Source organism: Trichechus manatus, unplaced genomic scaffold, assembly GCF_000243295.1.
Source record: "Trichechus manatus latirostris isolate Lorelei unplaced genomic scaffold, TriManLat1.0 scaffold00075, whole genome shotgun sequence".
In the NCBI taxonomy this organism is placed as follows: Eukaryota; Metazoa; Chordata; class Mammalia; order Sirenia; family Trichechidae; genus Trichechus; species Trichechus manatus.
In genome coordinates this window covers 12,402,739-12,425,351 of record NW_004444011.1, presented here as the reverse complement: position 1 = coordinate 12,425,351, position 22,613 = coordinate 12,402,739, and the positions used below count along the sequence as shown (strand labels likewise).

Here is a 22,613-nt window from a genome sequence, read left to right as displayed (position 1 = left end):
GAAAGAGAAGATGTAGGAACAAAAATAGTTTTTGTTGTAAAGGGATGGAATTATGGATATTTTTTTCCTCTATGTTTTCCAAACATTCCCTAATGCTATTACATATTGTTTACAATAAGACATACATACATGCATTCATACATATGTATATACATGTTGGTGTTATTGGATACCATTGAGTTGATTCTGACTCAGTGACCCCATGGGACAAAGTAGAACGGCCCCATGGGGTTTTCTAGGCTGTAATCTTTATGGAAGCAGATGGTCATATCTGTCTCCCAAAGAGCTGCTGGGTGGGTTTGAACCGCCAATTCTGTTAGCAGCTAAGCACTTAACCGTTGTGATGCCAGGTATCCCCGTATATACACATACCGAATATAAACAGAACAAAAAAGAAGAGCCACATCTATAAACCATGCAACAAAAATTTCTTTTGAATTTAGAATTTTTAAAATTAATTCCAGTAATATAACACCGGAAACCCTGGTGATGGTAGTGGTTAAGAGTTCGGCTACTAACCCAAAGGTTGGCAGTTTGAATCCACCAGGCGCTCCTTGGAAACCCTATAGGGCAATTCTACTCCATCCTCTAAGGTTGTTATGGGTTGGAATCGACTTGACGGCAATGGGTTTTTTTTTTTAAATATAACACCAATTTCTATACCAGAGATGCCGATGGAATGGAAAGGTTGGGTAAGGTTAATAGTATCAAATACACAGGAATACCAGGGGAGAGTCTTAGAATTAATCATCCTGACTGCCAGGTAACCCCTTCTACTTTTGTTTAAACAACATGATGCCTATTTTCCCTAGAAAACAGATACACTAAACATTTTTCTCCCATATTATTTATGTTTTTTTTTTTTTTTTTACCTAAAATTCTCATATTCTTCTGCTTGTCGTTTCCATGGACAGCTGTGTATATTTTTGATAATCTGAAGGTAGTCATCCTCTGAATACCTAAAAGTTAAATGTCAATGAAATTAGAAAATCAAGATCTCACATATGGCAAAGCACACATTTAAGTCCTCTTGGAAGTGACTTTTATAATCTACTCATTGTAGCCCTCTAACATTTTCTGACTAAGATGAAGTAGAAATAAGTAAATATACAAAACTCTAGGATCATATGCTTTTCAAAGAAATATGATATTGATTTAGGGATTTGTAATTTGCACATATCATAAACCAAATCTAGAATTATAAACAAAACATGACAACATACCTACTCAATACAGATCTTAAGATCATTTAACTTTAGCTTTAGTTTATTGACAAATAAATATGTACTTTATACTTTATACTCACCAGAAATATATAGATTATCATTTTTTCAGACTCTAAGCTGACAGTTACCTTGGGATGTATAGATAAAATTTCCCCCAAAGCAATCTTAAATTTTAATTCTGAACAGTACATTTAAAAGCCAGATTGTGTTAAGAGAGATGTATACTGTATTACATCTGTATATGTTACAAACCTAACAATACAATGTTATATTTGTTGCTCTATGTTATCTTATGTCTTTTAAACAAAAGAGGAAAAGAAAAGAGAAAAAAATAAATGTATTTATAAATCTTTCTTATTTACCGTTTCCAGTTCTCTTCATTTCTTCCCATGGATTGGAGTTATAATTTGATGTCATTTTCTTACTCAAGATAGCTTCATTCCCTCACCCTCCTTTGTGTTGTAATTGTCAAATATATTACATCTCTAAATGTGACAGGTCCCATGATATAATTTTATAGATGCTGTTTTATGCAACTAAAAAAATAAGTAGAATAAAGGAGAAGTAATGTGTAAAAAAAAAAATGAGAGAGAGAGGTGTATACTGGCATAAAAATCCATGGGCACATAATTCGTATCACACTTGTGGTGCAGTTTAAGAAGCACTGAGTAGGTCCTAGACCCCAGTAGGTTTCCTTTACCTGAAATTCCATCATTAAGCATTAACTCCTTTGGCACGGAATATCCTTTAGTCTTTAAGGCTCTCATTTAAAACGCAAATATCTTTGTGAGTGAGAAAACCCTGAGATCTCCTATCAGCTATCTTAGCAATTGTTGCTGTTAGCTGCTGTTAAGTCAGCCCTGACTCATGGCAACCACATGCACAATGAAATGAAACACTGCCCAGTCCTGTACCATCCCTGTGAATGGTTGGAGATCTGACCTTTGTGATCCATAGGGTTTTCAATGGCTGGTTTTCAGAAGTAGATTGCCAGGCCTTTTTTCTAGTCTATCTTAATCTGGAAGCTCTGCTGGAACCTGTTCAGCATCATAGCAACACATAAGCCTCCAGTGACACTGGGTGGTGGCTGTGCATGCGGTGCATTGGCTGGGAATCAAACCCAGGTCTCCCACACAGAAGGGGAGAATTCTTACACTGAACCACCCCCATATCCTAGAAATTAGTTTCCAGAAATTTGAGATCAAGGCTCTCCATCAATGAGATACAGTATACTTTGGTGGAGGGGTGGGGAAGGAAGAGCCTTGTCAGGGAATATCACTCCACTGCCCCCATACAGTAAAATGCAGATCCCCCCAAGGTTATCTCTGAAAGGAGGTCTCTCTTATAGGGGATGAAAGTGGCCAACCTAGCAACTCCTTTGTCCCTGAAATTTACTTTCCTCTTGGGTTTCTCTCCCTTCTCTGATGCTGCTAACATGAATCAAAAACAGTTTCCCTCGGCCCAGCTGAGAAAAGCTGAAAATCTCAAAAGACTTTGCTAAATATTAAAGGAGAATGACACGGAAATAAACAGAGCAACCAAAGGAAGGAAAAAATAGTTTTTTATTTGCACACGAGCTTCCAACCTTAACACGTTCAGCACACTCCCATGTGTCTAGGACTTGTCCTAGTACACCAAGTGTCTAGAGAGATCTCCACTCAGGTCACAAAAATTTGTCTAGATGTGATACTTCCTAGCTGAAGATTGCCTGTCTCCACATGGGGGTAGACACCCAGGGACCCTTAGCAAGACACAATGACCAGTACAGTCTCATGCCCAAAAAGAAGAAATACACATTTAACAGCCTACCCAAGGCTCTCTCATATTCTGGCTCTTCGAGAAACACATGACATTACGATTATTCTCTCCTGTCGGGAGAAGTCTTCTCTACCACCAAGGTATGACTTTAAATCATTTAAGCATATTGAAACCAGGACAACAATCAGAACCCTATGTGTACAAGGGTCCATCAGGCAAAGTGGCAAAAGAATTGTTTTCTCACAAAGCTCATCTAAGGAGAAAGAGGAAAGGAAGAGGCCAAACACAAATATCTAATTAAGTCAACAAATATCGCAATGATGTTTTAAATCATCAAGATAAAACCTATCATGAAAAATAAGTACAGTAAGTAGAAAATTACCATGTTAACATGAAAACTAAATGTGCCAGGGTTTAAATTTCTATTTAATGCCAATTATTAGGCAAAAAAGAAATGCAGAGGGAGGATGGGTGGCAGAGAACGGTAGATTACAAAAGGGCATGAGAAATGTTTTGGGGTGATGGTTATGTTCAAATCTGGATTGCAGTGATGGTGTGTACAAATGTCACGAATCTCCATTGTACACTAAAGTTGCAGCTTACTGTACAGCAATTGCACCTCAAAAAAACTCAAAATGTTAATTATTGAGCTAAATTGTCTTTTCCATGATAATATAACTAAGATAATCAATACGCACCAGCCATTGCTAACAACCAAATATCTAAAATTTAAAATACTATGAATCTGGAGTATATTTAAATTAATGTTTTTTAGAGTTCCTAGAATAGCTAACAGGTTGCTACCCCTTATGTGCTCCCAGAGTGTCTTGACCAATACGTGTATAATCCCGTTCCCGTTCCCATGGAATAGATTCTGATTCATGTTACTGTTGTTCTTGTTAGGTGCCGTAGAGTCGATTCCAACTCACAGTGAACTATGTACAACAGAACAAAACACTGCCCTGTTCTGCACTATCCTCACAATTGTTGCTATGCTTGAGTCCATTTCGACTCATAGCAACCCCATGTAGAACAGAATGAAATGCTGCCAGGTCCTGCACCATCCGCAAAATCACTGCCATGTTTTAGTCCACTCTTTCAGTCATTGTGTCAATCCATCTCATTGAGGGTCTTCCACTCTTTCCTGACCCTCTACCAAGCATGATGTCCTTCTCTAGGGATTGGTCTCTCCTGATAACAAGTGCAAAGTACACAAGACAAAGTCTTGCCATTCTCACTTCTAAGGAGCATTCTGGTTGTACTTCTTCCAAGAAAGATTTGTTCCTTTTTCTGGCAGTTCATGTTATACTTAATATTCTTTGCCAACACCACAATTCAAAGGCATCAATTCTTCTATGGTCTTTCTTATTCATTGTCTAGCCTTCACATGCATATGAGGTGACTGAAAATACCATGGTTTGGGTCAGGTGTACCTTAGTCCTCAAAGTGACATCTTTGCTTTTCAACACTTTAAAGAAGTCTTTGGCAGCAGATTTGCCCAATGCAATATGTTGTTAGATTTCTTGACTGCTTCTTCCATGGGTGTTGATCGTGGACCCAAGTAAAATGAAATTCTTGACAACTTCAGCCTTTCTCCATTTAACATGATGCTGCTCACTGGTCCAGTTGTGAGGATTTTTGTTTTCTTTATGTTGAGGTGTAATCCATACTGAAGGCTGTAGTCTTTGATCTTCATCAGTAAGTACTTCAAGTCCTCTTCACTTTCAGCAAGCAAGGTTGTATTATCGGCATAACACAGGTTGTTAATGAGTCTTCCTCCAATCCAGATGCCACCTTCCTCATGTAGCCCGGTTTCTAAGATTACTTGCTCAGCATACAGATTAAGTATGGTGAAAGGATACAATCCTGACACACACTTTTCCTGATTTTAAACCACTCAGTATCCCCCGGTTCTGTCTGAATGATTGCCTCTTGGTCTGTTCAGGTTCCTCATGAACACAATTAAGTGTTCTGAGATTCCCATTCTTTGAAATGTTATCCATAATTTGTAATGATCTACATAGTCGAATGCCTTTGCATAGTCAATAAAACACAGGTAAACGTCTTTCTGATAGTCTCTGCTTTCAGCCAAGATCTATCTGACATTAGCAATGATATCCCTCACTCCACGTCCTCTTCTGAATCCAGTTTGAGTTTCTGGTAGTTCCTGTTGATGTACTGCTGCAACCATTTTTGAATGAACTTCAGCAAAATTTTACTTGTGTGTGGTATTAATGATATTGTTCAATAATTTCCGCATTCTGTTGGATCACCTTTCTTTGGAATGGGCACAAATGTGGATCCCTTCCAGTCAGTTGGCCAGGCAGCTGTCTTCCAGATTTCTTAGCATAGACAAGTGAGCACCTTCAGTGCTGCATTCCACTTGTTGAAATATCTCAATTGGTATTTCGTGAATTCCTGGAGTATTGTTTTCTGCCAATGCCTTCAATGTAGCTTGGACTTCCTCCTTCAATGCCATCGGTTCTTGATCATATACTACCTCCTGAAATGACTGAACATCTACCAATTATTTTTGGCACAGAAACTGTGTATACATCTTCTTTTGATACTTCATATGTCATTCAATATTTTGCCCATAGAATCCTTCACTATTGCAACTCGAGGCTTGAATTTTTTCTTCAGTTCTTTCAGCTTGAAAAATGCGGAGCATGTTCTTCTCTTCTGGTTTTCTAACTCCAGGTCTTTGCACATTTCATTATAATACTTTACTTTGTCTTCTCAAGCCACCCTTTGAAATCTTCTGCTCAGCTCTTTTACTTCATTATTTCTTCCGTTCTCTTTAGCTACTCTACATTCAAAGGCAAATTTTGGAGTCTTTTCTGACATCCATTTTGGTCTTTTCTTTCTTACCTGTCTTTTTAATGGCCTTTTGCTTTCTTCATGTATGATACCCTTGATGTTATCCCACAATTCGTCTGGTCTTCAGTCATTAGTGCTCGAAATGTCAAGTCTATTCTTGAGATAGTCTCTAAATTCAGGTAGGCTATATTGGCTTTTGTGGACTTGTTTTAATTTTCTTCAGCTTCAACTTGAACCTGCATATGAGCAATGATGGTCTGTTCTGCAGTTGGCCCCTGGCCTTTTCTGACTGATGATACTGAGCTTCTCTATCTTCCCTCTCCACAGATGTAGTCAATTTTATTCCTATGTACACCATCTGCTGAGGTCCATGTGTATAGTCACTGTCTATGTTGTTGAAAAAAGGTGTTTGCAATGAATAAGTCATTAGTCTTGCAGAATTCTATCATGCGATTTCCAGTGCTGTTTCTGTCACCAAGTCCATACTTTCCAACTACTGATCCTTCTTTGTTTCCAACTTCCACCATTCCAATCACTGATAACTATCAATGCATCTTGATTGAATGTTTGATCAATGTCAGACTGCAAAAGTTGGTAAAAATTTTCTATTTCTTCATCTTCGGCATTAGTGGTGGGTACATAAATTTGAAAAACAGTCGTATTAACTGTTCTTCCTTGTAGGCACATGGATATTATCCTACCACTGACAGCATTGTACTTCAGGATAGATCTTAAAATGTTCTTTTTGATGACGAATATGACATCGTTCCTTTTCAATTTGTCATTCCTGGCATAGTAGACCATACGATTATCTAATTCAAAACGGCCAATACCAGTCCATTTCAGCTCATTAATGGTAGAATATCGATCTTTAAGCATTCCATTTCATTTTTGATGACTTCCAATCTTCTTAGACTCATACATCCTACATTTCACATTCTGATTATTAATGGATTTCTGCAGCTGTTTTTTCTCATTTGGAGCCGGAAGGTCCTGGAAGTTTTACTCCATCCACGTCATGAAAGTTGACTCTACTTTGAGGAGGGAGCTCGTCCCTAGTCGTATTTTGAGTGCCTTCCAACCTGAGTGGCTCATCTTCCAGCACTATATCAAACAACATTTCACTGCTATTCTAAGATTTTCACTGACAAATTTTTTCAGAAGTAGACTGCCAAGTCCTTCTTCTCAGTCTTAGTCTGGACTCTCCACTGAAACCTGTCTACCAAGGGTGATCCTGCTATTTGAACTACTGGTAGCATAGCTTCCAGCATCACAGCAACACACAAGCCCCCACAGTAAGACAAACTAACAGATGAGGAGTGGTTCTGACTCATAGTGACCCTATAGGACAGAGCAAAACTGCTATATACAGTTTTCCAAGCTGTAATTTTTACAGAAGTAGACTGCCACATCTTTCTCCCTGGAGCGGTTGGTGCGTTCAAACTGCCAACTTTTTGGTTAACAGCCAAGTGCTTAGCCACTGCACCACAGGACTCCCATTTGTATAATAGCTTTCTTCATATTGAATTTAGTCACGTGTTGACAGGTTAGTTTCCCCTTCTAGCTTATCCCCTGTCCCCCAGGATCTTGAGGGCTGACCACTTCTAGCCTACAAAAATCTGTAGGACATGCTGATTGCTCTTGTTAACCAGTAAATGAATGTTTAAATATAAATATGAAATGTCATGAGACCACAAACTACTGTAAATAAATTCAAAGCACCATTTCCTTATTCCATGGGATTAATGTCTTCTAGATTCTAATTGGGGAGCCCTGGTAGTGTAGTGGTTAAGAGCTTGGGCTGCTAACCAAAACGTCAGCAGTTCAAATCTACCAGCCGCTTCTTGGAAACCCTATGGGCACTCACTTTTCCTATCCAAAATTATCCTATATTAGGAACTAACCTTCCTTCAACGTATAGCCTAAGAATTCTCAGATTAGAGCTCAGTATCTAGTGAGTCACTTTAGTCATTGCAGTAACCCACTTGATGATTTCCCAATTTCTTAGCATTAAAAGGGTTGGGCATATGTGTATGTGCATCTTGTTAAATTCTTACCCTTTTTTCATATATAACTCAAATGTTGACTGCTCCCATGTTCCTCTTTGAGCTCCCTCAACAGAGATCAATGTAGACTTTACTGAAGATTTCACACCGGAAATGGAGGAAAAAGGTTATGTTGCCAGGTAGTAGAGAGCTAACCTCTGCATGTTAAAAGCAAAGAATACAATGAATCCCTATTTCATGGGCTCTAGGGCTTAAACTCAATCTTCTTTCTCAACCCTCTTTGTTGGCCTAGGGTGAATGTGGGGATTCTCTCTTCCCTTCCTCCATGCTTTCTCCCATTCATGTTCTGGAGCCAGCTCATATTGGCATTTGGGAGTTGACTGTTTTCAGGAATTTACAGGAACGTTGTGAACAGATTTTCAAACCACTGTAGTTTGAAATTGGCTATGGTAGGAATATTTACACCATAGAAATCAGCAAATGTGACAAATTAAGGCTCCCTGCCCACCACCTTTCCCCACAGCTGGTCGTTAGATATATACAACTGCACCTTGATCCTTGCCTTCTTGACCCCAATTGTGCAACCTGTTGGGTTGGCTCACAACCTTTGACATGCATGTAGTTTTAGCCTTTAATGAGGACTTCCAACAACGCCAAGTGAGACTGCTGCACGCCTAACCCTCCACGCAAGGCTGATCCAGAGTGGGCCAAAGCGTGGGCTAAACAAAAATATAAGATTCCGCAGCAACTACAACCTTGGGAAATTAAGGCGACTTTATTTCCACCAAGATTATGTGCAAATGTCCTTCAGTATATTATACTTTTACTTTGGCTTACTTGAAGAGCAGAGTTTGTGTCATTTTGAAATTATTCTTACTTTTATATCAAGCTTAGTCTGGAATATTACTATTCATTGTCAATTAGAATAAATGTGCATTGTAAAATATGTATAGTCTATAAATATGTATTTTGTTTTAGTGACACACATCCTCCCATAAATTATAGCTGGCTCCAGTTTAAATTAATATTTAAAGTTGTCAGCTGTGGTAATGGTCTTGGGACTTGGGCAGACATGGCTGTGGCAGCATCCTTGTCCGTTTTTCCATTCTTGCCTATTCTGTAATATTCTTTGGACTGGAACAGACATGGCTCTAGCAGCATGCTTGTCCGTTTTCCCACTTTTGTCTGTTCTGTGGTATTTCCTTGGACACGGGCAGACATGGCTGTGACAGCATGCTTGTCCGTGTTTCCTACTTTTGCCCCCTTGAATATATGCTGAATAAAACTTTCTTTTTACTTCACTAAAAAAGATAAAATAAAGATGCCAATTGTAATGTATCTAAATTTTACTGGTAAGTCAGCCGCATATAATGGCTTTTGACCTTACTGTCACTATTTAAAACCAAGACAACACAATATAGCATATCCACCTATTTTGAAAAAAGACATACCCCTGACCATTTTATAATAAGAAGACACCTACTTATTCCCAGAGGTTGCTGTGTTCAAAAAAATCTTTTTTATGTACCATACAAAAATGATGTATTTGAAGCGCTGGTAGCGCAGTGGTTAAGCACTCAACTGCTAACTAAAAGTTCAGCAGTTCGAACCCACCAGCTGCTCTGCAGAAGACAGATGAAGTAGTCTGGTTCCCTAAAGATATACAGCCTTGGAAACCCTATGGAGCAGTTCTACTCTGTCCTAGAGGGTTGCTCTGAGTCAGAATTTGACTTGATGGCAATGGGTTTGGGTTTTTTATTTTTTTTTAATCCTCTGATATTATAAAAAAAAAACCTGAGAATATGGAGAGAGTATCGTCTACTTGCTTGCCCTTTTCTACTGAAAAATAAAGTACTAACCAGCTTTATTTAGAAAATTAAAATTGCCACAGAACCATGAGCATTGCTGGAGTAAGAAAATCATCAGAGAAGGAAAAACTATGTGTGTACTACAAGTGTGGGCCAATCTGTGGTATAAACAGATGTCTCTGCAAAGGTTGCCTGATAAGTAAAATATTCTAAATCACACCGTAATTTTCTGCAAATTTACACTTGCAAATGTTTTGCAGTTTACAAAGTGTAGACCCCACTCCCACAATCTTGTGAGGCGGCTAGCCCTATTGTATCATCCCCATCTTTATAGATGACAAACTAAAGTTTTGAGAAGATAAACAGCTTGCCCAATATTGCATTATAAGTGGAAGACTAAGAATTAAACTCAGGTCTTGTGATTCACACTCTGGCTCTCTTCCCAATATACCATGCTGCATCTCATCTATTTTCATAATGAAAATGAAAATTAATTCTATCAGAAACATTTTCTGGTCCCAGGATATACAATAAATCACACTAAATAATGCACCAGATTATTTTCAAAAGAATAAATAACGTTTATTAAATCATTACTAACAGTCAAAATGAGTCACAATTTGTAAATAGCATACTAAATAAATATCACCTTAAAATTTTAAATATGTTTCTAGAAACTTCTCTTTAGAGCTGAAGACCCACATGTCATGACTAGCTTTATCTCAACCAATACATAAATAGGACTTTTAAATGTTATAATTTTATGGTTAATTAATTTAATCCTTAAATATTTATTGGGTACTTTTAGGTGCCATTTAAGCAGCGGAGATACAGATTTAGTTTTTTATAACTTATCTTCATAGTAAAAACCAACCTCTTTTGTCCATTGAAATGGGGGGAGGCATCTCTGTAACATTAAGTCTGTAGGTTTCTGAGTGATGTTCTGTGTAAATCAAAAAGCCTTTTGTATGCATACGTACAATGGAATATTACTCTGCCATAAAGAGAAATAAAATTCTGATAATGCTATAACATGGATGAAACTTGAAAATATTATGCTGCGTGAAATAAGTCAGTCCCCAAATTACAAATAGTGCATGATCTCACATATATGAAATATCCAGAATAGGCAGATGTATACAGACCAAAGTTTATTAGTGGTTACCAGGGGTAAGAGAAAGGGAAAAGAAGGAGTCATTGCTTGGGTGGCTAGCTTCTGTTAAGGGTGATGGAAAAATTTGGAAACAGAAAGCAGTGATGATTATACAACATGATGAACATAATTAATGTCACTGAATTGTACATGTAAAAAATGTTGAAATGGCCAATGTTTTATTATATATATGCTTACCACCAAAAAAAAAAAAAAAAAGACCTTCTATAGCTAGTTTCCACCAAACCCCTGAAAAGCTCAGTTATACATGAAAATAAATTCTGCCAATGAATACAGTACTACAAAGTTTTCAGTCAACACAGCCAATAATTTCCATTGGGTAATATGTTTTTAAAGGAATGGCTGGTGAGAGTATGAGAGCTACACAAAGAGAAGTGTGTTACAAGTGACTGAGTTAAGCTATACAGTAGTAGTGATATTTCACCCACTAAAGGTAAATAGCTTCAATTTACATTGTTTTTAACTCTGCAAGACGGTGACTTCAAATTCGAATACCATCAGTGTTGTCAATTGGTGTGGGAGAAAGGGATCTGAAACCTTTATTCTCTCCATACCTTTTAAAGTCCCTCAGACAAGTTATATGAATATTTTAAAGTAGCTTCAGGGATTAACTACTGAAGATGCCAGTGTTTTTCTTCACAGTCCCAGTGAAATCTCCAAAGTACCATACTGGACTATTTGAAGAAGTCAGATACTGATTAAAAAGGAAGAAGAAGAAAAAGAATATTTGCTTTGTCCTAGAAAATTAACTATTTAGGTCTTGGTATTAACTATAGGTTTAAGACATGTGCTAGGTTTATTTTTCAGTAGAAAAGGGCAAGCATGTAGACTATACTCTCTCCATATTCTCAGGTTTTTTTAATAACGTCAGAGGATAAAAAATAAAAATAAAAAAAAAACCCAAACCCATTACAATCAGAGACTAATCTTAGCCAACCAAGAAGGAATGGTGTATCTATTTACAGAGAAGTGGTGTATGGTTTAGGACAGGCTATGCAGGTTGGTGAAGCAAACTGGGGAGAGTAGCAGGGGTAGAGTAGGAGAGCTGTTATCACCCCAAGGCCTAAAGGTTACCCGAACCCAGAAAGAGCTTCAGTTGTAGCTGTAGCCGAGGGCCATTGGACAGGAGCCGTGGCCTTTGTAGACAATGCAGATATCCTCAACCCTAGCCCACAGAGAGAGAGTTGAGGGAATAAATACCCCAAACTTTCTCTCTTCCCACCTTCCACTCTCCTGCCAATGACTCTTATAGGCTAAACCCAGTCAGAAGCCAGAGGGTATGGCAGATGAACTAATAAAGAAAAAAGCGGAGAGTTAACCAGAGGGTGAAAAATATGTAGCACAAATGGAAACCTACTCATGATGCAATTTACCAGAATTATTTTGCAGTAACTGAATTTACTTAACTGGACTACTGTTTGATCAAATGTCAAAATCAAGCAGTACCTCACAGCAAAACAAAAAATATACAATTTTCAGTATCTTGAAGATTCTTCTTCATAAATATCTGCAACATGCCAACACATCACCAGGACAGAAAGAATGAATAAACAAAGAATGAACCTGCTATTTCAAATTTTCATATTTCCTCTAGCAATATGATCACTATTACATTTCTGAAGATGAAAAAGTGATGACCTACTTTTCAAGTTTATATAAAGAAATCTCCAGATATGTAAGATGTTATCCACAGATGAAAATAACAATGTAGTGACTTTATACCATTTTTAGCAATAGGATTCTATATATTGCAAAGAATCTGAAAGAACCAATAAATTTCGTGTTTATGGATCCCTTGAAGAGGGGCATTATATAGTTAGATTAAGTTACAATAGTGAGAGACCTAGCATGGACAGTACACATGGTAATATTTTTAAGCCATATACAAGTGACCATAAACCCTTTGCCTTGTAAATTGTTCTGAACCATAAAAGCAGAGTTTATCCCTCCCTCCTCTGTCTCCTTTGTACCACTCCTATATCAATTACATATCTCTATAGCACTTATCCTTTTTTAAAATTATTATTGTGGTGAAATATATATAATAAAACATCACCATTTCAATAAGTTTTACATGTACAATTCAGTGACACTAATTATATTCACCATGTTGTGCAACCATCATCACTGGCTTCAAATTCTTTATCACTCTTAACAAAAAATCTGTACCCCTTAAGCAAGACTTCCCTACTTTCCCCCTCCCACCCACCCCAGGTAATCATGAATAAACTCTAGTCTTTATGTAGTTGCTGATTCAAGATAGTTCATATAAGTGGGATCATACAGTATTTTTCCTTTTGGTTGTGACTTATTTCATTCAACATAACGCTGTAGCCTGCATCAAAATTTTGTTTCTCTTTACGGCTGAATAATATTCCATTGTATGTATATACCACATTTTGTTTATCTATTCATTTGTTGCACCACACCACACGTCTGTCAGTTTGTTGTACTGTGGTGGCTTGCATGTTGCTTTGACACTGGAAGCTATGCCACCAGTATTTCAAATACTAACAGGGTCACCCATAGTGGAAAGGTTTCAGCAGAGTTTCCAGATGAAGAGAGACTAGGAAGACCTGGTGCTGTTCTTCTGAAAAAATAGGCCAATGAAAACTTTATGAACAACAGCAGAACACTGTCTGATTTAATGCTGGACGATGAGCCCTGCAAGTTGGAAGGCACTCAAATTATGACTGAGGAAGAGCTGCCTCCTCAAAGTGGAGTCGACGTTAATGGCATGGATGGAATAAAGCTTTTGGGACCTCTGTTTACTGATGTGGCATGGCTAAAATGAGAAGAGCATGGAAATTGGAATGTGGAACATACAAAGTATGAATCTATGAAAACAGAAAGTCGTCAACAATGAAATGGAACATATAAAGATAGATATCCCAGGCATTAGTGAGGTGAAATGGACTGTTATTGGCCATTCTGAATTGGATAATCATATAGTCTACTATTCTGGGAATGACAAATTGAAGAAGAATGGTGTCACATTCATAATCAAAAGAGTATTTTAAGAGCTATCTTGAAATGCAATGCTGTCATTGATAGTATAATATCCATATGTCTACAACGAAGACCGGTTAATATGACTATTCAAATTTACTCACCAAACACTAACACCAATGGTGAGGAAATTGAAGATTTTTGACCATCTTCTGCAGTCTGAAATTCATCAAACATACAATCATGATGCTGATAATTACTGGTAAGTGGAATGCAAAAAATGGAAACAAAGAAGAAGGCTCAGTAGTTGGAAAATATGGCCTTGGTGATAGAAACAACACCGGAGATTGCATGGTAGAATTGTGCAAGACCAATGACTTATTCATTGCAAATACCTTTTTTCAACAACGTAAATGGAAACTATACACATGGACTTCACAGGAATCAAATCAACTACATCTGTGGAAACGGACAATGGAAAACATCAATATCATAAGTCAGAACAAGGCCAGGGGCTGAGTGAGGAACAGACCATCGATTGCTCATACACAAGTCCAAGTTGAAGCTGAAGAAAATTAAAACAAGTCCATGAGGGCCAAACTATGACCTTGAGTATATCCCACCTGACACCTGAATGTGGAGACCATCTCGAGAATAGATTTGACCCGTTGAACACTAATGACGAAAGATCAGACGAGCTGTGGGATGACATGAAGGACATCATACATGAAGAATGCAAAAGGTCATTAAAAATACAGGAAAGAAAAGACCAAAATGAATGTCAAAAGAGACTCTGAAACTTGCTCTTAAAGGTAGAGTAGCTAAATCAAATGGAAGAAATAATGAAGTAAAAGAGCTGAACAGAAAATTCCAAAGAGCTCATTTGTCTATGCCAAGAAATCTGGAAGACAGCTACCTGGTCAGCCGACTGCAAACCTGTTGACCCATTGCTGTTGTAGTAGTATAACTTCAGAAAGCCAGTGTTTCAATTTTCCTCTGGCAGAAAATTCAATTTTGTTTCCACTGACACTTATGATAAAATAATAAATTATTTCAATCTTCGGCACTGTAAAAATGACACTAAATAACTCTAAACAAATCTTAATTAGGAATTCAGAGTAGGATTGTGCTGGATGCCTTCCAACATCAACAAGAGACCAGTGTTTTACATCCAACCCTCCCACTAACCAGTTGCCTAACTTTGAACAAGTCATAAAACCATTTTTTCATCTTTAAACTGATGGAATTAATTTTTTTTTTTAAATAAAAGTAATGCATGCTCATGATAAAAAGAGGAGCCCTAGTGGCTCAGTGGTTAAGAACTACAGCTGCTAACCAAAGGGCTGGATGTTCAAATCCACCAGCCACTCCTTGGAAACCCTGTGGGGCAGTTGTACTCTGTCCTATAGGGTCACTATGACTCGAAACAACTCAACAGCAATGGGTTTCAGGTTATGATAACAACAACAACAACAACAAAAGTACTATATGGATTAGAAGAATTTAAGAGACCATTCCTTCAGGCTCTTAGATTGTATGATTGTTTATTACTTATATACTCTTTGAGGTACATAATGAGAGTTAAACCACCTTTAGATAGATTTGATATAATTTTTGTTTGGTGTAAATGCACAAAAAAGTTTTTAGAGACTTCTATCCTGGCCTCAACATTAGTGCATCTACCCCAACTTCAAATTTTATATCAGCAAACACAGCCATGGCTTTGTTTACCAAGAGATATTTGCCAAATATTAAGAATGCCCCACATTGATATGAATGGCTGTTTGGTTTTATCTTCTTATTTTCTGACGTATTCCTCTATACCAATGAAAAAGAGTGCTACATTTTGGAACCCTTAAAAGCTGAACAGAAAAAGTAAGAGTCAGGGGTGAGAAGACAGACAAAAGTGCGTTTATTAGTTTTAAAAGCAATTAAAGTAGCATAGATTTAAAGCTGAATAGAAAAAAGTCATATATCATTCTATGCCAAGAAAATCTTGTATATATAACCAACCATCTTTTTTCTTGACAGACAACTTTAAACTTAGGAACACTTGTTTTGTTACTAGCAGGCTGTCAAGTGATATGCTCACATTCAGGTTTTGGAAATTTGATCTATCATAATTTATGCCTCCTCTTTTCAACCAGCAATTCAGGTCATGTTGTATTCTCCAGGATAATAAATAGTGAAGAACATCTAGGGCCAATCTTCAACTCACTTTGCCTTTCACCCTGCAAAACAAGTGCCTTCTAACTAGGATTTTTATGGTGACCATTCAGAAGATACTTTCCAGAAAATTCTATAGTTCTCAGTAATTTCAAATTTATTGTTGGTGTTAGGTGCCATTGAGTCGATTTCGACTCATAGCAACCCCATGTAGAACAGAATGAAATGCTGCAAGGTCCTGCACCATCTGCAAAATCACTGCTATGCTTTAGTCCACTCTTTCAGTCATTGTGTCAATCCATCTCTTTGAGGGTCTTCCTCTTTTTCACTGACCCTCTACTTTACCAAGTATGATGTCTTTCTGCAGGGACTGGTCCCTCCTGATAACATCTGTGAAGTTTTAATTTAAAATACTACTTCATAAAAACAGCTCATCGAATATAAACATTCACAAGATAATTTATGTTTTAAGCCACACCTAGCCTATGCAAGCAGATGTTCTAAATCTTAATTCTGTGTATTTGTATTTGAACCAAAAAAAAAAAAAAATTCAAGCAAACATTCCATGCCTTAGTGATTGTACAGAAAATTACAGGACAGTGATTTGTACCTTTTTCCTGAGAAGAAGGCCTCTAAACTTATCATTTCACTAAAGACAATATTTAAACCACTCAACTGCTCAAAAGATATAAGAAGTAAATCCTCATGTGCTCAAACAGAGTGTTGTTATTAGAAAGAAGATGTTTCTTCCACCTTTAAGGGATACTTTAGGGGCTTAGTCAATAGAATGATCAGAACTGTTGTCGTTGTTAGCTGCCACTGAGTCAATTCCGACTCATGACGACCCCATGTGTGTAGAGTAGAACTGCTCCATGGGGTTTTCAAGCCTGTGACCTTTCAAAAGCAGATCACCAGGTCTGTCTCCCAAGGCACCTCTGAGTGGGTTTGAACTGCCATCCCTCTGGCTAGTAGTCAAGCAATTAACCATCTGTACCACCTAGGAGCTATTTAATATGTAGGTAGCAGAGATGTCTGGCTGACCACAACTGATTGGTGCGCTCTCTCCATTGCATAAAGTTGATGCTGAAGGCAGCTTCCCAGCAGGCACTACATTCCCAATCCCAGCCACATATCACTTCTACTCACATTCCATTGGCCAAAACCAGTCACATGACAGCAAACATCTAGGTGGGCTAGATCTGGCCAATGGAATGTGAGCAAAAGTGATGTCTATCAGCTTCAGGCTAAGTATTCAGTATACTTTCTCCATATTATCTTCCCCTTAAGCAGCAAGAAGGTCCCTGGGTGGCGCGAATGGCTTGCACTGGACTACTAACCTAAAGGTTGGTGGTTGAAATCCACCCAGCAGCACAGCAGAAGAAAGGCCTGGTGATCTGCTCCTATGAAGATTACAGCCAAGAAAACCCTATGGAGCAGTTCTATGCTGTAACATATGGGCTACCATGAGTCAGAATCAACTCGACAGCCACGGGTTTGGCTTTTTGGCAATCAAGATGCATTGATAATTACTGGTAATTGTAAGAAAAGCATTGGAAACAAAAAAGAAGGATCAGTAGCTGGAAAATAAAACCTTGGTGCCTGAAACGATGCCAGATATCCCATGATGGAATTCTGCAAGATCAACAACCTATTCATTGCAAATACCTATTTTCAACAACATAGATGGTGACTATATATGTGAACCCCACAAGATGTATAACAGGAATGAAATAGACTACATCTGTGGAAAGAGATGATGGAGAAGTGCAGTATCATCAGTCAAAACGAAGCCAAGGGCTGACTGCAGAACACACTATCAATTGCTGATATGCAAGTTAAAGATGAAGCTAAAGAAAATTAAAGCAAGTCCACGACAGCCAAAGTACAACCTTGAGTATATCCTTCCTGAATTCAGAGACCACATCAAGAATAGATTTGACACATTGACAGTAGTTGACCAAAGACCAGAAGAGTTGTGGGATGAAACGAAGGGCATCATACATTGTGGTAGTCATCTAGTGCTGCTGTACCAGAAACACCACAAGTGGATGGCTTCAACAAAGAGAAGTTTATCCTCTCCCAGTCTAGTAGGCTACAAGTCCAAATTCAGGGCATCAGCTCCAGGAGAAGGCTTTCTCTCTCTGTCGGCTCTGGACGAAGGTCCTTGTGATGGCTCAGTCTTCCCTTGTTCTGGGAGCATCTCAGCACAGGAACCTCAGGTCCAAAGGACACGCTCTGCTCCTGACACTGCCCCCTTGATCGTATGAGGCTCCCATGTGTCTCTGCTCGCTTCTCCCTTTTACATCTCAAAAAACATTGCATTAAGACACTATCTAATCTTGTAAACCTCATCAGTATAACCTCATCATAGTGACAGACTTTACAAGAGATAAGGAAATCAAATATAACCTCATCATAGTGACAGACTTTACAACACATGAGGAAATCACATCAGATTTACAAAATGGTACACAATCATACAGTACTGGGAATCATGACCCAGCCAAGTTGACAGACATTTCTGGGGGACACAATTCAATCCATGACATTCATGAAGAAAGCAAAAGGTCTTAAAAAGACAGGAAAGAAAGAAAAGACCAAAATGGATGTCAGAGAGACTCTGAAACTTGCTTTTGAATGTACAGTAGATAAAGCAAACAGAAGAAATTATGAAGTAAAAGAGCTGAACAGATGATTTCAAAGGGTGGATCGAGAAGACAAATTATTATAAAGAAATATGCAAAGAGCTGGAGTTAGAAAACCAAAAGGGAAGGCACATTCAGCATTTCTCAAGCTGAAAGAATTAAATATTCAAACCTTGAGTTGCAATATTGAAAGATTCTACAGACATCAAGAGAAGATGGAAAGAGCACACAGAATCACTGTACCAAAAAGAATTGGTCAATATTCAACCATTTCAGAAGGTAGTATATGATCAAGAACCAATGGTATTGAAGGGAAAGTCCAAGCTGCACTGAAGGCATTGCTGAAAAACAAGGTTCCAGGAGTTGACAGAATACCAATTGACATGTTTCAACAAATGGACACAATGCTGGAAGCGCTTACTAGTCTATGCCAAGAAATTTAGAAGAGAGCTACCTGACCAACCAACTGGAAGAGATCCGTATTTGTGCCCATTCCAAAGAAACGTGATCCAACAGAATAAGGAAATTTTAAAACAATATCATTAATGTCACATGCAAGTAAAATTTTTGATGAAGATAATACAAAAGTGGTTGCAGCAGTACATTGACAGGAAACTGCCAGAATTCAAGCCAGATTCAAAAGAGGACATGGAATAAAGCATATCACTGCTGATGTCAGATGGATTTTGGCTGAAAGCAGAGAATATCAAAAAGATGTTTACCTGTGGTTTATTGACTACACAAAGGCATTCAACTATATGGACCATATCAAATTATGGATAACATTGCAAAGAATGGGAATTCCAGAACACTGAATTGTGCTCATGAGGAACATATTCATAGACTAGGAGGCAGTTGTTTAAACAGAACAAGGGGATGGTGCATGGTTTCAAATCAGGAAAGGTGTGCATCACGGTCGTATCCTTCCACCACTTATTCAATCTGTATGCTGATCAAATAATCCGAGAAACTGGACGATATGAAGAATGCAGCATCTGAACTGGAGGACGACTCATTAACAACCCGCAATAGGCAGATGACACAACCTTACTTGCTGAAAGGGAAGAGGACTTGAAGCACTTACTGATGAAGATCAAGGACTATAGCCTTCAGGATGGACTACTCCTCAACATAAAAAAAAAAAATTCCTCACAACTGGATCAATAAGCAACATTCTGATAAAGGGTGAAAATACTGAAATTGTCAAGGATTTCATATTACTTGGATCCACAGTCAACTTCCATAGAAGCAGCAGTCAATCAAATGATGCCCATCAACAGATGAATGGATAAATTATGGTACGTACACACACAATGGAATACTATGCAACGATAAAGAACAATGATGAATCCGCAAAACATCTCACAACATGGATGAATCTGGAGGGCATTATGCTGAGTGAAATAAGTCTATCAGAAAAGGACGAATATTGTATGAAACTACTATTATAAAAACCCAAGAAAAGGTTTACACACAGAAAAAAAATCTTCGTTGGTTACAAGGGAGGGGAGGAGTGGGGAGGGGAATTCACTAACTAGATAGTAAACAAGTGTTAACTTTGGTGAAGAGAAAAACAACACAGAATATAAGGGAAGTCAGTACTACTTGACCAAGGCAAAGCCATAGAAGCTTCCTAGACACATCCATACACCTTGAGGGACCTAGTTACTGGGCCTCAGGGCTGGGGACCATGGTCTCTGGGGACATCTAGGTCAACCAGCATTAACAAAGCTCATAAAGAAAATGTTCTCCATCCTCCTTTGGTGAGTCGTGTCTGAGGTTTTAAAAGCTTGTGAGCGGCCATCTAAAATACATCTGTTGGTCCCATCACGTTCAGCGCAAAGGAGCATGAAGAAAACCAAAGACACAAGGAAAATATTAGTCCAAAGGACTAATGGAATACATGAACCACAGCCTCTGCCAGCCTCAGCCCAGAAGAACCAGATGGTGCCCACCCACCACCCTGACAGGGATCACAGTTGAGGGTCCTGGACAGGGCAGCATAAAAATGAACTAAATTCAAATTCACAAAAAAAAAAAAAGACCAGAATTACTGGTCTGACAGAGACTGGAGGGACCCCCCTAGACCATGGCCCCTGGACATCCTTTTAACTCAGAACTGAAACCACTCCCGAAGGCTACACTTCAGCAAAGATCAGACAGACTCATAAAACAAACAATAGCACATGTGAGGAACATGCTTTTTAGTTCAATCAAGTATACGAGACCGAATGGGCAACGCTTTCCCAAACGCAAAGCCAAGGAGGCAGGAAGGAGCAGGAAACCTGGACGAATAGACACGGGAATCCCAGGGTGTAAAGGGAAAGGTGCAGAGTGCTGATACATTGTGGGGATTGCAACCAATGTCACAAAACAATTTGAGTATAAATTTTTGAATGAGAAACTACTTTGTGCTGTAAACTTTCACCTAAAACACAATAAAATAAAAATATTAAAAACTCTAATAAAGGGCATAAAAGATGATATTTAAAAAAAAAAAAAAAAGAAATCAAACGACCTATTACATTGGACAAATCTGCGGCAAAAGACCTCTTTAAATTTTTAAAAGCAAAGACGTCACTTTGAGGACTAAGGTGCACCTGACCCAAGCCATAGTACTTTCAATTGTCTCATTTGCATGCAAAAGCTGGACAATGAATAAAGAAAGCCAAAGAAGAACTGATACCTTCAAATACTGAATATACCACGGACTGCCGGAAGAACGAACAAGTCTTGAATACAGCCAGAATATTCCTTAGAAGTGAAGATGGTGAGACTTCGTCTCATGTACTTTGGACATGTTATCAGGAGGGATCAGTCCCTGGAGAAGGACATCATGCTTAGTAAGGTGAAGGGTCATCAAAAAAGAAGAAGACCCTCAACAAGATGGACTGACACAGTGGCTGCAATAATGGGCTCAAACATAACAACCATTGTGAGGATGGCACAGGACTGGGCAGTGTTTCATTCTGTTGTACACAGAGTCAATATGAGTCAGAACCAACTCAATGGCACCTAACAACAACAGCAGCAAACCTACTATCACCTATTGAAGATAGCTCCAATCTAAGATGGAAGGACTCAGAATCCCTGAATATTTGGAGGTGAGCCACCTAGCAGAGTTGCCTGACCAAGATGGAATATCTCTATTAAACATTATATGAGAAAAAAGAAAATTTTTGTGTTAAGACACTGAGTTTTGGGAGATTTTGTTAGAACAGTTTGTCTACACTGACCAAATGGTGGAAACTGAACAAATATAAAAGTACATTTTCTTGGGATCTGAGATCCTCTGGGAAAATGGGAGAGTAGGACAAGGAAGAAAAGACAGCAACAGAGCCAGAAAAATCCAAGGCGGGGCAAATGAGCTCATCCTGGGTCAGCACCTCTGAGTATCTAATCTCAGAAAAATCAATTCATTGTCTGAAGCAGTGAGAACTAAGATGAGCAGCTTTGATACCCATACAGTCATTTTATAAAAGTATAAACAGAAAAAAGTTTTAAAATAATAAGTTTACCATACTGAAAAAATGAGCAACCTATCAGTGATAAGATGGCTATATATAGCATTTTTAGTATGGTATCAGATTTTATCTGGAAGTTAACCTGGTGGAAAGGATTGGGTTGGGGTACAGAGAAAAATTCAGGAAAAAAGGATGAGGTAAGGAAAAAAACACACACATACACAAACAAAACAAGAAAACTGTAGACCCCAAAGAGAGTCAGAGAAGTTAAAAATTGATTTCAAAAAGAAGTTGAATCTATGAATTTATGGATAATTTTATTGAGACCTAGAAATTAGAGATGGTATAGAAAATACTTTGAAGACCTAACTGTTCCTACCTTCACTGGAACTCACAGTCTAAAGGAGGAAACAAAGAATTGTAATACGTAATACTCTATCTCACTTGTTCTCCTAATGGCCAACTTTAATCTTTAAATTTTCCTTATTTAAAACGTTCTCATGACCTACTATACAGCTACAGTAGTCAAAACAGCCTGGTACTGGTACAACGACAGATACATTGACCAATGGAACAGAATTGAGAACCCAGATGTAA

At 38.2% G+C, this 22,613-nt stretch overlaps 1 protein-coding gene across 1 annotated transcript in view; it reads right to left on the bottom strand.

Annotated features, from left to right (window-relative positions):
• Nucleotides 1-22,613, bottom strand: part of ST8SIA6 (ST8 alpha-N-acetyl-neuraminide alpha-2,8-sialyltransferase 6) — a 221,542-nt gene that overhangs the window by 48,979 nt on the left and 149,950 nt on the right. Inside the window, exon 4 of the mRNA XM_004380560.2 lies at nucleotides 873-959. Coding sequence (XP_004380617.1) covers nucleotides 873-959 — 87 coding nt within the window. The remainder of the gene's footprint in view (nucleotides 1-872; nucleotides 960-22,613) is intronic.